A 16,509-nucleotide genomic window follows, 5' to 3' on the forward strand; every position below is an offset into this window, starting at 1 on the left:
TATTCCTATGCTTCCTAGTGTTTTTAATAGGAATGGGTGTTGTATTTTGTTAAAGGCTTTTTCTGCGTCTATTGAGATGATCATATGGTTTCTGCTAGTTTTGTTGTTGATATGGTCAATTATGCTAGTTGTTTTCCTAATATTGAACCAGCCTTGCATTCCTGGAATAAATCCTATCTGGTCATAGTGTATTATTCTGGCGATAAGTTGCTGCAATCTTTTCGCTAATATTTTATTTAAAATTTTTGTATCAATATTCATTAGGGAAATTGGTCTATAATTTTCTTTCTCTGTTTTGACTCTACCTGGTTTGGGTATTAGTACCATATTTGTGTCATAAAAAGAATTTGGTAGGACTCCTTCTTCACCTATTTTCCCAAATAGTCTACAAAGTATGGGAATTAATTGTTCTTTAAATGTTTGATAGAATTCACATTTAAAACCATCTGGCCCTGGAGATTTTTTCCTAGGGAGTTCATTGATGGCTTGCTCAATTTCTTTTTCTGAGATGGAGTTATTTAGAAATTTTACTTCCTTTTCTGTTAACCTGGGCAATTTATGTTTTTGTAGATATTCATCCACATCTCTAAGGTTGTCAAATTTATGGGCATACAATTGGGAAAAATAATTCCTAATTATTGTTTTGATTTCCTCTTCATTAGAGGTGAACTCACCCTTTTCATTTTTGATACAGGCAATTTGATTTTCTTCTTTCTTTTTTTTAATCAAATTGACCAAAGGTTTATCAATTTCATTGTTTTTTTTTCATAAAACCAGCTCTTTGTTTTATTTATTAATTCAATAGTTTTCTTGGTTTCAATTTTATTAATCTCTCCTTTGATTTTCAATATTTCTAATTTGGTATTTAATTGGGGATTTTCAATTTGTTCTTTTTCTAGCTTTTTCAGTTGTATGCCCAAATCATTGATCATTGAGTCCTTTTTTCATCTGAACCTAACCTTAACATTTTTTTCACCTCTGTAATTATCATGGCCTTTCAACCTACAGGGACTGTGAGGATTAAGGTTCTCTAAATGTATACACACCTAAAGGAGTGGACCCTGGGTAAAGGGTGTCCTTGAGCATAACTCTCATAGATGTCACTAACATAATGAATGCTTTATTTCAGGGGTATGACCCGCTGGGGGGAATTTGATGATCTCTATCGCATCAGTGAGCTGGAGAAGAAACAGAGTTCTGTGCATGAAGCCCAGGATCCCCAGGAAGGTCAGTGTCCATACCATCCATGGCATGTGTGGTATTCCTTGGAACCAATGGCAAAAGGTTAATCCTGCTTGATTCTCTGAAATACGCTTTTTATAAACCTATTACCAACCAAAAGTTTTACTTGGAAACCACCTTCACCATTTGGTCTCATATTATATGCGTATGTGTAAAGTAATTTTAAAGGAAAAGATTCTATGCCAATGTAAACTGGCATTCATGACTTTTATGATGGTGGTTGTTTGGTGCTTTGGGGGTCATCACAGCCATTATTACCAATATTCTCACCCACTGTCTGGCTGTTTCTGTGTTTCAGCAGGATTGGTGTGCACACCTATCACTGTCCAATCATAATTTTCCCAAAACTGAGTGAAATGTCTGCATAAGATTATAGCAATTTGTACCAATATGACTGTTAATGTCCATTTCTCATTGTTCACTGCTGACTACTTATTTACATAGTTTAGGTTGGAGTTTTCCAATTGTATAGTCTATCTTTTTTTCATTTTTATTTTTTTCTTCTTGCTTTTTCTTAGCTTTTTATCTTTGCCTTGACAAGTTGGTGGTCTAAGTGTACCCAGATAGCTGGTTTAAAGAATAACCCCCACACCAGCAACAAGTGTTTTCCAGTTTGTGAAAATATAATTTCATCCTTTTCAGTGTTATTTTGTCCAGTGTTTACCAATTCTTTTCTCAAAGAAAGTATTCATAATATAAAGTCATGAGACTTCCACGTAATCTATAAGTCTGTGATTTCTTTCATTAGTTCTTCTTGAACTAGTCCTCCCCAAGTATAAGATTTTTTCTACTCATGAGAACTCTTTTTTTAAGCATCTCCCTTCTCAGACATTGGATTGCTAATTAATTTCTAGGCATCGTCTTCTACTAAGGGGCAGCTAGGTAGCACAAGTGTATAGAGCACCAGGCCTAGAGTCAGGAAGACTCATCTTCCTGAATTCAAAGCTGGCCACAGACACTTACTAGCTGTGTGACCCTAGGAAAGTTACTTAACCCTGTGTGCCTCAGTTTCCCCATCTATAAAATAAGCTGAAAAAGAAATGGAAAGTATCTTTGCCAAGAAAACTCCAGATAGGGTCGCGAAGAGTTGGACACAACTGAAAAAAGTGACTAAAAACAACAACCACACTGTCTCCTCCTAACCATATTTCAAGATTTTTTTCAATGATTAAATAGATCTGGAAATTCACAGAGCTCTACCTAAATGACCTCCTCTAGCTTGACCTTGTTATAAATTGCATTGTATTGCATTCATCTAAGCCTTTTACAACTCTTTATTTTTATAATAGCCCACTCTTACATCCTGCATCCACTCTTAATTTCAGGAAGTCCCTACGGAGCTCCATGCCTATAACATAACAATATGTTTCAACCAATTCAGCCCCCATTTTTTTTCAGGATTACAATATTCAGCAAATCAGGTCTGCTACCATAAGCCCTAAACATGTAATATTGTACAGCAATAACACAATGTAACAATGCCATGTAAAATTAACATGTGGCAAATGAATCAGTAAACATGTCAATTGGTAGCAATGAAATAGAAATGATAAGCCCATGACTATGAGAAACAATTTGAATAAATTTACTCATGTGCAACAACCAGTATTTAACTGAGCAAACAACATCCAATAGGTCTATCCAACGTATATTAGCATCAGAAATAACACCACCACCAAAAAATGAATTTACAATCCTTCTATCACTGCAGTGGCTGCCCTTCCTTCCTTCCTACCTTCCTACATACCTTCCTTCCTTCCTCCGTCCCTTCCCTCCTTTTCTTCCTTCCTTCCTTCCCTCCTTCCTTCCTTCCTTTCCTCCCTCCCTCCCTTCTTCCTTCCTTCCTTCCTTCCTTTCTTCTCCCCTCCCTCCTCTCCCTCTGTCCACATAGAGAAACCTACCCTTACCTGCGTGTGCTTTGCCCAAAGGAATATGAATTTTGATTACTGAAACCTTACAAGATATCTTAGGGTTTACAAGTGAGATTTTTTTCTCTTCCCTACTTATTTATTTTATCATTAAAAAAAAAGAACTGCAACAATTAACTCTTTTGCCCCATGCAGTTTCATTTACGAATTCTTGAAATACAGCACTGGAAACCAGGCTTTGATGAAGCCCATTGGGGTTCAAATGGAGCTATTTGACCAGCCTTAAACCCAAATCACTCTGGCATTCATTGATTGGCCAACAATAGGTCCCAGCCCAAGCCTCACTTAGTTATCCTTTGGGTTTTGATTGCTCCATGTGAATAGCAATTGTTTCTATTTTGGCCAGAAACCCTCTTGATTTTTTTTTTTTTACTAGGCAAAAGAGGCCATTTTTGCCTCATTCTTAATCACTGAATGGGTGTTACCTCAGACAAACTGAAATGTGGAAAAGAACCTAACTTTAAAAAGCCAAGGTCTCCCACTGCATCTGGGACCTCTCTAGTCATCCTGAACTATATCTTGCCACTGGGCCCAGATGGCTCTAGAGGAGAGAATAAAGCTGGTGATTTAGCACAGCCCTGCCTCACTTAAATCCAATTCACTTGCAAGTCAGGTCAGGGCATCACTTTCCTGATGTCACTGGTCCTCTTTGAGAATGAAGGACAAACAATGACAATCACTGCAGAGAATTGATTATGAAAGAAGAAATTTTCCATGGGATACAAACAAAATTTTGATTTAAAGAACCACGAGTTTTCCTGTCAGTGGTGTTTTTTTTTTTAAAAAAAGGTATGTAAACAAGAAAATCTTTTTTGAAAACTGATAAATAGATGTATGGAATAATTTTACATATATATATATATGTATATTTGTATGTGTGTATACACACATAGACACACTTATTTGTGTCTAATGGTAGCCATCTCTAGCACAGGGCGGGGGGAGAATAAAAAAGGGAAAAAAAGGAAATTTACATGATAACTTTATTACATATTTAAAAGGAATGGCAAGTTGTATATATTAGATTTGCAATTTCATGTGCTATCACCTTTTTAAAATTATTCTATGTTATGAAAATGATTGTTTTATTCCATAAATTAAAAATAAAATAAATACAAATGAAAAAATAAAAACTCAAGAAAATTATTTCAAAAGAAAACAACAAAATGAATTAATACTCAGCTCAAAGTAGAGAGAAAATATGGGAAAATAAATATTTCGAGAAGGTAGGGAATCTCCAAAGTGATTTTTGTAAGATCTAAAAATCCCAAAGGCAAGAGAGAAGGAAAATAACATGATGTGGAGCACAAAACGATTAAAAATGAACATTACAAAACTACAAAGAACAAACATAGTACCAAAGAAAAGGTATTAGAAGACATCTTTCCCTCCTCTTTTGCAGAGGTGGCAAGTCCACTTGGGTGGCAGGTATGTTAGGTGTATTAATTTTGCTGAGTTTCTTTTCTTTCTCCTCTTTTAATTTTTTTTTCTTTTAAGATATTATTTGTAATATGGGATGGCTCTCTGGGAGGAAGAGGGAGAAAGATACAGGGGGAATTAAGGCAATATAAAAAAGATATCAATAAAAGGTTTTATTTTTTTAATAACAGGGAGGACAAACTCCCATATATAGAGGAGATCAGATATCTGGTAGAAATGTTCCATATATAATGATTGTCGTGAGTTCTAGGGATCATGTGTATAATAAAGTTCAGAAGTAGTATGGGACCCATATAATGTGTCTCGTTTGGCAGGAATGATGAATTTTGTGTTTGGTGCTAATACCACAGTAACAGCCCATCTGCAGCATTGCCAAGGCTAAGCAGGTCATGATGCCCTTTCTCTAGCCTTCAGTGCTTCAAGTGGCAGCTCAGTTTTCCATGTGAGTTTTTTATATCTATTGCTGAGGACTAGCTGCCCAAACAACAACAACAATCTAGATTCATTCTCTCTTCTTGGTTCAGAGCCTTCCCCTCCATTCTTCTGCTGAAGGGGGAAACAAACCTCTTCCCTCTGCCAATCATCAGTACAAAAGTCATTATGCCATTCAGCATTTGGGGTCTGAAACTAATTAACTAGCAAAGAGTCTCTCTCTCTCTCTCTCTCTCTCTCTGTCTCTCTGTCTCTGTCTCTCTCTGTACATATATATGTATGTATATATATATATATATATATATGCACACACAGAGAGAGAGCAAGTTGTACATAATAGATTTGCCGTTTCATGTGCAATCACCTTTTTAAAATTACGCTATGTTATGGAAACGATTGTTTTATTCCATAAAGATGAAATAAATACATATAAAAAATAAAAACTCAATGTAAGAAATGGGAGGAGGAGTTTTGTTTCCACAGAAGTAAAGGCGTGCTTTCCCTCCCTCCCCCACCCCAGCTTTGGCAGAGACCAGGCCTCAGGGTCGGTCAGGTGAGAGGTCAGAGGCTTGTAGGCATGTGCTTGCTTTTTGGGAGGGCAGTCTGGGGAATTGGAGAGGCCAAACCCACTTGAACCTGTTCAAGCTTATCTAGGGTCTGGTCTTGGTCAAGAATCCAGGCCTACTGATTTGCATATGTTAAAGAGGGAAAGTAGGGGAAGTAAAAGAATATAGTTTAATCCTAAACTAAGACAAGGAAAATCTAATTAACTTCACTTTTGCTTCTGTATCCTTATTATCCTATTTATATAAACTATATAACCTAGGAAAACTATGTAAAAAAACAAAAACTGTAAACTAACCATAACTCTAGCAGGAGTGGAGGGAATGGTTACCCCTGCTTCTGCAGCTGTATCAGTGTGAGTGATCCTGTGAGCACTACACCTGCTCTCTTGAGGAGCATAATAAAATGCCTTCCTCTGCCCACTCTGGTCTTGAGTTCTTTGGGTGAGAATGGGTAAATCACATGGATTTTCCTAAGGTCAAGCGAAGGGAAGCAACAGGCAGCAGAAGCTCTCCGGGCTTACTCCTGGATCTTGTCTTGGGGTGTCCTGTGATCCCCACTGTGGTGTTAAGAGGGGTACCACTCTGGATTCCCTTGGGGAACCCTGTGGTCTGCACGGCCTTCTTATGGGGATATCACTTGGGATTTCCGGCCCTGTCTCAGGAGCCTTGTGATCTTACTGCTGTCCTAAGGGGCCATCACTTGGGTCCTCCTTAGGGTCTGACCCCTAGGAGGCCCTGTGATCCCCAAAGATTAAGGGATGGCTACTACTTGGTCTTCCTCTGGGAGTCCTGTGGGTCTGTACAGCCTTCCCTAGGGATTATCACAGGGTTCTTCCTCAGGCCCTGCCTAGGAAGTCCAATGATCCCCAAAGCCGCGTGTTCTCACAATTTGGGGAAGTCCAGTGATCCCCAAAACTACGTTTCTCACATCAAGAAAATTATTTCAGAGTTTATATATATGGTACATATATACATATACACATATATATATACACATACATATATGTGTCTGTGTGTATACATATACATATGCATATACCTATCAAGTGGAGATAAGTTTTTAAATAAGGAAATCATAGAGATTAATTGGGAACCATTCAGCTGAAATACCAGCTGTCGCTATATGAAGTATAAGCTCCTTTCCCCTCTCTTCAAATGAAAATAAGAGGTGAATGTTCAGTCAGTTAATGGAGGACCATTTGTCTGCTGGCAGTGGAGGTATCAGGTAGGTGTTATGGGTGTCTCACCAGCTCACTCTACAATCTGCTGCTTCAGCTGGCAAGTGATCATGTGACCAAAGTTGCTGCAGCCCCACTGCAGCATCCCTTTGGCTCTATCACCTCCTCTCAGGATCAGTACCAAGCACTCACCTCCAATCAGTATCCAGTTGGCTCTGCTAAGCAGTCTAGGTTACAACTCTAGCCTCCCTCTCTTCAGAAGGGCAGCAACAGCTCCTCAACCTCATGACATCATGCTATTCCTCCCACTTTCTGAAATCCACTTAAATTCAATGATGCTTATGCTTTGGGAATGTAGACTCTGGGTACAAATGTCTAGCCACTATTATTACTTCCTGCAGAAAGAGAAGGGGGAAGGGAAGAATTACTCTGGATTTCAGACATTAACAATCTAAATCATCCCTGTTAACACCCCTTTTAAAAAAAAATAGTTCCTGAAAGGGATTCCAGGAACAATCCAGGAAGCAGACACAAGCTAATAATCTTGCATTCTTCTTAGATTATGTGTCTTATAACAGCAGCACCCTGAGGCCTCTGGTGGAGGATGAACCAGATTCTCCCTTGCTATACAGAACAATGAGTGAAGCAGCCTTGGTGAGAAAGAAGGGAAACCTTAGCAAGATAGGGAGAAGAGATCACCAGAATCACAGAGTATCTATTAATGGCCACTTCTATAACCATGAGGTGAGTTAAAAATCAATGGCCAGGGAAGAGGTTGTGAAGTATGGGTCATTGAATAGGATTTTTTTGGTTGACTTTTATATTTTTGTATGCTTTTTCAACAATCAAAAATCTATTTTCTCTCCTACCCACTTCCTATCTTCCCCATTTGAAAAAAGGGAAAAAAAAGAGGAACAGGAAAGAAAAGGGGAAAGGGGAAGGGCATGGAAGAGGCAAAGGGGAAAGGGGAAGAGGGAAGAAGGAAGGGGGAAAAGAAGAGAAGGGAGAAGGGAAAACCTATCAAACAGATGTTCATATGGAAGTAAAGCAAATTCCCATTTTGGCCATTTCCAAAACATAAATTTCATTCTGTATCCAGTGTCCCTCACTTCTATGTCAGGAGGGATGTAGTATGCTCTCTCATTGGTCCTCTGGAATCACGATTGGTAGTTGTGTTGATCGGAGTCCCTAAGTCTTTCAAAATCATTTGTTTTTGCAGTGCTGTTAATATTGTATAAATGTTATCCTAGTTTTTAACAGGATTTTTAACAAATGCTTTGAGAGAAAGACTTCATTTTACTAAAAGCATGGAGAACAAAACCTCATTTCCAAGGGCATACATATGTGGTAGCATTTCCCAACAGCTATTCTAACCTGCCTCCCTGTCTTTTTACCCTCAGAATCATTCAAGCAGCTTTCCCTCGGAAGTCTAGAGGAGTGGAAATTTCCCTTCCATATTCCCTTGGTTTTTTGCTCGACTTGGACCTACTCCCAGTTCAAGAAAGCTTTTCCAAAATTTCCCCCATTTGACCCTCCTAGGGTCTATAATGGTCACCTGTTATAGTCCCAGCCTTTTTGGTCTTTGTATAATATTTTTAAAGTTCTTTCAGTCAGTTAAATGGCATCCACAAAACACCTACTATGTGCTGGACACTGTTCTAAGCAGTGAGGATACAAAAAAAGGAAAAAGACAATCCCTGCTCTCAAGGAATTCACTATCCAATGACCTTTCAGGTTTGCAAAATACTTTTCTTCCTGCCCTGGAAGAGACTTGAGAGGTTATGGCAAGAGATGATGTGTGTATCAAGCAGAGAAACAAGCAGCACCATCTCCTGAAGACACGGCCCCATCTATAGGGGTACATAGATGATGGCTCATAGATTTAGAGCTAGATAGGACCTTGAGAGTCACTGAGTCCAATCTGCTCATTTTTCAGATGAGGAAATAAAGGCTCAGACAGGCTTGTCCAGGGTCCCATAGCTAGTAAGTGTGGGAAGGTGGGATTTGAACTCAGGTCTTCCTGACCCCAGGTTGATTATTCAATCTACAGTGAAACATAGACTATGGGCACTCAGGCTAGTTATAATTAACTGAATATATGATTCGTTACATAGTGATCATGCTTATATGATGAGTTTCTATTCTCTTAGAGTTCTAAGGCTTAGAACTTTATAGTATCCATTTCAGCTAACTGCAGATGCCTTGGGATGTCACAACACTAGAAATAGGGATTATATGTGGCTACTTCAATAATTACCCTACTTTGGGCCTCAATTTCCTCATCTGTAAAATCAGGGGTTATACTAGATGGCCTCAAAGGCGCCTCCCAACTCAAGAGAAAGGATACTCCTCTCAGTGTCCGTCAAAGTCAATCCATACCTTTACATCCTGTGATATTTTTTCCATAAATCCTTTATAGAGATTCCACTCAGTGATCTAGGGACCATCCTCTAGTCTCTGTCTCTGGCTCTGACTCTGTCTCTATCTATCTCTGTTTCTCTGTCTCTCTTCTTCTTCCCCTCTCCTCTCCCTCTGTTTTCAGGTTTCCCCTTGTCACCTTCTCTCCCTCTCTCTCCTCTTCTCCTCTCCTTTCTTCTCATCTATCAATACACACACTCACACACACACTCACACACACACACACACACACACACACACACACAATCCGCTCATCAAAAAACACTTGTTAAGTGGCTACTACATGTCAGGCACTGTGTTAGGTACTGAGAATACAAATTCAATGAATGAAGCAATCCCAACCTGCAAAGAACTTTATCTATCTGTCTGTCTATCTAATTACTGCTGTCTGTCTACACTTTCATTCATCTCTATGCATCATTTCTCTATGTAGTGCTCAAGCTGTCCATCATTTGTCCATTATCCTTAATAAATCATCAGATCACCTCCTTCTCAGCCCAGACGTGTCCTTGATGGTGTCTTTTATGTCACTGTTCACATATAAATCATTATTAGTAATACACTGTAATATGAAATTGAATTTAGCCGTAACAAAGCCCTATCCGGGAAATTTAACCTGTAGCATCATTTTCTTTCCCTCTCATTTGAAACCAAACTCTGAGAATTTTAAATCTAGGAACTCTAGCCACATGAAGAAAATATGGAAGGCTTCTGAGGTCAAATTAATTAAGTAATGAATGGCATGCCCTCTTCTCCCATAGAAAGACACATAGATTTCCTGGGTGGGGCACAAAACCCAAGCTAGACCAGAAAGAAGAAATGAGAAAATGTACCACTTCCCTTCTTTGTAGAGCTGGGGCCTGTGGGTGTGAAGCATTGTATATATTATCACACTCAACTGATATGTTGGCTGGTTTTGGTCAACTGTTTTTCCCTCCTTTTTTTGTTTTATTCTCTATTACAAGGGATGACTCTTTGAATGGGGGAGGGGAGGCATATGCCTCCCATATTCAGGAACTGAAGTTGTTACAAAAATAAAAGGTATAAAAATTTAAAAAATAAATAATCAATTAATATAGCAGAATCTTAAAAAAAATCTGTATCAGACATTCACAAATTCAGTTCATAGCCTGCTCTATTATTTTGTACCCAGAACTTTCTGTTGCTGTTGCTTTGGGGCCTAGAATATAGGCCTTCTGCAAATAGCTAGGATATGACTATAATGTTTATCTCCCCCTTCCAGACATCAATTTTTACTCCAGCCTTTGGATCTGAAACCAAAGTGAGAATAAACAGTAACATGAGAACAGAAGAGGTAATAAAGCAGCTTCTACAAAAATTCAAGGTAATCTTTCCTTTTGAACTCAAGTGGGGATCACTAGTCCATCTCGTTGGTGATATGGGTGCAAAATTCAGTGCAATCTCCACCATTACTGTTTGTACCACCAACAAGCTCAGGGCTCAGCCTGTTGGCATTCCCTGCCTTGTTTCTCTAGGCCTGGGTTTCTGACCACCCGGGTTCTTATGAGCAGGTGAGGATGTAGGCTTCTCTACTTCCATTCTTGCCCTGCTTCCTGAAAAATGGTCTAACCACCCTCCTTTTAATGGCTTTTAAACGGTTATACCACTCTTCACTGTAGGGAAACTTACGAGATGATTATTACAGACAAATCATGGGGAACTCATAAAGGACTCTGCTAGTCCCTGGGTCAGCCCTCTCTGGTATTTGGAGCTCCCAAATAGTTACCCCAGGCTAAAGGAACTGCATCCTGTAGCACTGGACCTACCACATTCTCTCCTACCCTGGGAAACCTCCTCTAGTCTGTCTCTCTCTACATCATCTTGATAGTGTGGGTCTACATCAACTCTCAGTATCCTATTAACGTAATTACTTTTTCTCTCATCAACCAGAGGACACAATTGGTTCAAAGCAAAGTCAGATAATGAAAAAGCATAGCAGGAAAAGTAACGATAGACAATTAACTAGGGTACACTATCTTAAAAATACCCCATCAGTAGGAATGGTGGCATTTAGATGGAGATGGTAAATAGGGAGTACATGCAACAGGAAGATATGTGGCCAGAGCACATGCATGGAAGGGCAAGTTATGCCTGCCTTCCCTGTCCCTACCCCAAGAATACTGATATCTTTTTTTATATTTGTTTTTTTTTTGGAGGGAGGAAGGCAGGGCAATTGGGGTTAAGTGACTTGCCCAAGGTCACACAGCTAGTAAGTGTGTCAAGTATCTGAGGCCAGATTTGAACTCAGGTCCTCCTGACTCCAGGGCCAGTGCTCTACTCACTGTGCCACCTAGCTGCCCCAACACTGATATCTTTTTAATGATGCCATTGCATTGCTCTCAATGGACCTACTTCTCCTTGGGTACAGTGGGCCATCACCAGTTATCTTGACTTTTGTCTTGCCACTGGACTCTAATGACTGTGGAGACGAGAATGAGGCTGATAACTTTGCACAGCTCTGCCCCACTTAAATCTAGGTCATAGCAATCAGACACCACCCTCATGATGTCATTGGTCCACGTCAAGACAAACATGAACAAACAACAGTTTCCACTATTCAGTACTAGTCTTGTGATGAGTGCTGGACACACAGTCTCAACTATACCTCAATGTCACCATCTTATATAGTGGCTTATAGTTCCCGGATAGAGTCTCTATTGGGCAATGATGTTTGCTACCGGCTTTTGGCCTCTTCTTTGCTCTCTAGGCTCCTAGGGTATAGTAGCTAGAAGCTGTCCCTGATCAGAGAAGGCTGATTGTTTTTTAGTCATTGCCATCAGTCATTCAGTAAGCATTTATTGAATGCCTACTATGTGCCAGACACTGTGCTAAGGGTATAATAGTAGGAGCTGGTAGGGCAGTAGCCTGGACGCAGGAAGACCTGAGTTCAAATGTGGTCTCAGACACTTAATTAACTGTGTGACTCTGGGCAAGTCACTCAACCCTGTTTGCCTTTGTTTCCTCATTTATAAAATGGGGATAACAGATGGACTTCAGGTCCAATATTCAATCCACTGCACTGAGTTGCCTCAGTTTACTCAACTGTTAAATGGAGATAATACCAGCACCTACCTTGTGGGTTGTTGTGAGGATCAAATGAGGTAATATTTGTACACTTAGCACAGTTTCTGGTACATAGTATGTGCTATATAAATACTTATTCCCTTCCCTTCTCTTTCCCCAAAACATAATCCTTGCTCTCAAGGAGCTCATAGTAAAGGGTGAGTCAACATGCAAAAAATTTTGTACAAACAAGATTTGTCCAGGATGGATTGGAGCTAATTTATCAATGGAAGGGGTATCTGGAAAGGCAAAGGTGAGATTTTAGCTGGTACTTAAAGGAAGCCAGGGGAGCTAAGAAGGAGATATAAGGAGGGTAACCTCATCCAGATAACCAAGCAGAGGTCTCCCGAGCTAAGAGGAAGCCTTTTAGACTTCTGTTTCCAGGTGGCTCAAAGTCTAGGGTTACTGGGAACTGTCTAGCTTCTGACCTTACGCATCCCTAAGATTCTCTCTGGCTTGGCGCCCAGATGATTTGGAGTCAGAGCAAAAGACAAGCTAAGAAGCACTGTCACCTTTCTCTGTCTAGTCCTCCTCCTTCCTCCCAAGGCCCCTGCCTTTACTAGTCATATCTCTTGAAAGCAAAGCCCCATTTGGTTTACCTTATTTTGACCAATAGGGAAAAAAAACAAAACAAAACCATTCTCCTGAAAATTCTAAAAGTTGGTGATAGTTCATCCTGGTTCAGAAGATAGAGCACTAGGTCCAAAGCAAGAAAAATCTGAGTCCAGATCTGGTTTCAAACACTACCCAGCTGTGTGACCCTGGACTTGACCTTAGTATTCTGGCTCAGTTTCCTTATCTGTCAAATGGGAAAATAATAGCACCAACCTTGCAGGGTCGTTGTGAGGACTGAATGAGATGATATTTGTAAAGTCCTTTGCAAAAATGTTTAAGGTCAATATAAATGTACTATCATTTGTTATTATTAGTATTATTATTATATGAAAATATTGCAAAAATTAGGCTTTGGATTTTCTTAAGATTTTGGATCTTCTTTGGATTTTCTCCTTATTCGTTGGAATGAATCCCTTCTGGGCTTTTCCTGACAGTAGCAGATGAGCTCGCTGCATGGCACCAGACCCCTCTCTGCCATAGCTAACCCTATGAACTACCCTGTACCCACAGCCTTGGGATTACCCCCAGTGTAGGACAAATAGTTTGATACTGACACATGAAAGTTATCAAAATATTTTTACACAACAGACAGTCATGATTGTTTATTTTTCTCTAACAGATTGAAAACAACCCCCAGGATTTTGCTCTTTACATTATCTATGCAACTGGAGGTAAGGAAAGGAGGCAATTCAAATCATCTGATTCTTTTCACAAGCCCTCCTTTTAGAGGGTGATAGTTTTTTGTTTCTCTTTTTAACCAGTAAGAAAGGCAGATGGCAATGTTGTTTCATTCTGTTACAAATAGAAGGAGTTGGCATTTTTTGCACCACCATATTAAATTTAGGACAACCTAGGACTCCGGATACTCTTAGAAACTTGATAAGATGCAAAGGTGCCTATCATTATAATTACCTACTGTTTAGTTTGGATTGTTTTTGTTCTTTTCATTTCTAGTGTTGTATCAATCCATCAGTAAACATTTATTAAGCACCTACTATGTGCCAGGCACTATGTTAAGCACTGAAGATACAAAAAGAGGCAAAAGACAATCCCTACCCTCAAGGAATTTAAAATCTAATGAGGGAGACAACACTCAAACAAATATATACAAAGCAAGCTAAGTACATAAATAGGAAATAATTAATAGATAGAAGGCACTGGAATTTAGAGGGGTTAGGGAAGGCTTCCAATAAAACATATCATTTTAGTTGGGACTTAAAAGAAACCATTTTGTATACTATTTTCCTAGTTCTGCATACTTCTCTCTGCATCAGTTCATATAAGTCTTCCCATATTTCTCTGAATTTCCCATATTCATCATTTTTATAGCATGGTTAACATTAACATTCTTGTACCACATTCTGCTTAACTTGCTTGCCTATTCGTCAGTCTTTGTTTTTATTTTCAGAAAAGAGACGGCTAAAGAGGACAGACATTCCCTTATTTCAGAGACTTTTGCAGGGTCCCTCACAAAGGAATGCCAGGATTTTCCTCATGGACAAAGATGCAGAAGAAATCAGCAGTGATGTATGAGACCACATCATCTAGAATCTTTCTTTGCTTTCTTTGGGACTCAATGCTTCTCACAAATATGCTTTATTTTGTCTCTGTTTTTCTTAGGTGGCTGAATATATTCACTGTCATCTTTCTTTCTTGGAATCAATCCTTCAAAGGTTGAATGACGAAGAAGCACGAGAGATTCAAAAAATAATCACAAAGTAAGTAGAAATTCATATATTAAGTTCATTTGGTTCTGCTGTGAAACCAAAGTAAATTTAAGTATTTTTTCTTTTCTTTTTTTTTTCTTTTCAGATTCAGTACAGAGAAGGCTTTTATACTAAAACACCTTCAAAATAAAATGATAGTAAAGACAGAGACAACAGTGTAGTGTAACAAACATCCATGGATCAAATACTTCAGCCAAGTGAAAAGTATTTGCTTACTTAATGAATGCATGTATATTGTAGGTACATGCATTAATATAGGAATGTCAAGCTTGTAGAAAATCATCTGACTAGGAAATTTCATCTCCATAGAAAGAGGTGAAGTTTCCTTCATATTAGAGTTGAGACACTATGTATTCTGAAAATTAGACAGCCAGAGTAGTACTCACTTTTTCAAAGTTAGAGAGGCATTTTGGGCAGTGTGAATTGAAAACCCCTCCTTTAGCTTAAACTTTGTGAACTAACTCTTTGCAAGAAATGACAAAATGAAATGGGAAATAAAGACTGCAAACACTTTTTTTTAAAAAAAAAGAGATGTTCTTTATGTTGCAAAGAAATTCATTTCCATTTTGAGTGGAGTTTATAGATCATTGAGGGCTCTTGGGTTTTCATAAAAATGAGGATGACCTTGCAAGTTGGCAAGGGAGCTTCTGTTATCTGTATATAATCCTTCTAAAATTCCAGAGGATCAAAGACCATAGCCACCTAGTAAACTGCAAAATCTACAGGTGGATCTTTCCCAGAGTTACTGGGTTGCTGATTCCTTTGAGCTGAAGGGACTTCTGTATAGGCAGCATGACATCTGGTAAAGGACCTAACCTGAAGTTCACAAAGCTGTCTCTGACCTCCTATTTATTGTTTTCCAGAACTGACTTTCAAAACACAAAAGAAATTATGAAAACATAAAATGAGTTTGGGACTTGTGGTTACTGTTATTAATAGTTGTTGTCATCAGCAATAATTTTTTAAGCAATTCCTTATAAGGGTTGACAGCTCTTTTTCTTAATCTACCTCCATTTTTATTTCTCATGGATATTGTCTAAAAAAATTCTAAACCATTTTATATGTGATATAAACTAGAGTTCTGTATGATAAGTACACAGCTAGAAAATTACTTTTAAATAAACATTTCAAAGACATGTAATTCTAAATTATTGCCAAAATAGACTAGACAAGAGCATGTTCATATAGATTAAATTATATTAAAGACCTCCTTGTATGGTATAATACATATGACTGAGTTTTCATTACTTTATTTGCTTTTTGATAATTGTCAAGGAAAAAATGCCCACTTGCTAAATGTGAGGCTGAGAATATAGACCATAACTCATAGTTGTCTAACTCATATATTCAGAGAATATATCATGCCACTTAAGATAGCTTTCCTTAGTTGGGAAGACTAAATTACTTATACCTTGAAAGAAGGGATTGATAAAAATGTATTTCATCACAAATGCTTTTTATTAAGCATTTACAGTGTGCCAGGCACTGTGTTAAATTCTGGGAATACAAAGGAAAAATGTGCAATCCCTGCCCTCAAGAAGCTCACATTTTAATGGGAGAACAACATGCAAATAACTGTTTCTATATAAGATATATGCAGTGTAAGTGGAAGGAAATCTCCAAAGGAAGGCACTAGCAGTGGGGAGGTAGGGCAGGACAAGGAAAGGCCTCTTGAGAGACTGTGACCTTTGAGCTGAGTCTCAAAGGAGGCCTCACTCAACATTCCAGCAGAACGATCACCAGGACAAAAGCCTGGACTTGGTATGTAGTATGTCATGAGTGAGGAACAGCAAGGGGGCCTATGTAGCTGGATAATAGAGTACCTGAAGGGGAGGAAAATGTAAGAAGAAAAGAAGGGAAGGGAGCTAAATTCTAAACA

The 16,509-nt window shown here is 38.7% G+C and overlaps 1 protein-coding gene across 3 annotated transcripts in view; it reads left to right on the forward strand.

The window, feature by feature from the left end:
• Positions 1-15,745, forward strand: part of RASSF6 (Ras association domain family member 6) — a 68,331-nt gene extending 52,586 nt beyond the window's left edge. For all 3 annotated transcript variants that reach the window (XM_036762241.1, XM_036762243.1, XM_036762242.1), the window contains 7 exons: positions 1,130-1,227; positions 7,346-7,530; positions 10,448-10,549; positions 13,523-13,574; positions 14,312-14,430; positions 14,524-14,621; positions 14,716-15,745. In XM_036762241.1, coding sequence (XP_036618136.1) covers positions 1,130-1,227; positions 7,346-7,530; positions 10,448-10,549; positions 13,523-13,574; positions 14,312-14,430; positions 14,524-14,621; positions 14,716-14,791 — 730 coding nt within the window. In that variant the 3' untranslated portion in view covers positions 14,792-15,745. The remainder of the gene's footprint in view (positions 1-1,129; positions 1,228-7,345; positions 7,531-10,447; positions 10,550-13,522; positions 13,575-14,311; positions 14,431-14,523; positions 14,622-14,715) is intronic.
• Positions 15,746-16,509: the final 764 nt, after the last annotated feature.

Source organism: Trichosurus vulpecula, chromosome 6 (assembly GCF_011100635.1).
Source record: "Trichosurus vulpecula isolate mTriVul1 chromosome 6, mTriVul1.pri, whole genome shotgun sequence".
Classification (NCBI taxonomy): domain Eukaryota; kingdom Metazoa; phylum Chordata; class Mammalia; order Diprotodontia; family Phalangeridae; genus Trichosurus; species Trichosurus vulpecula.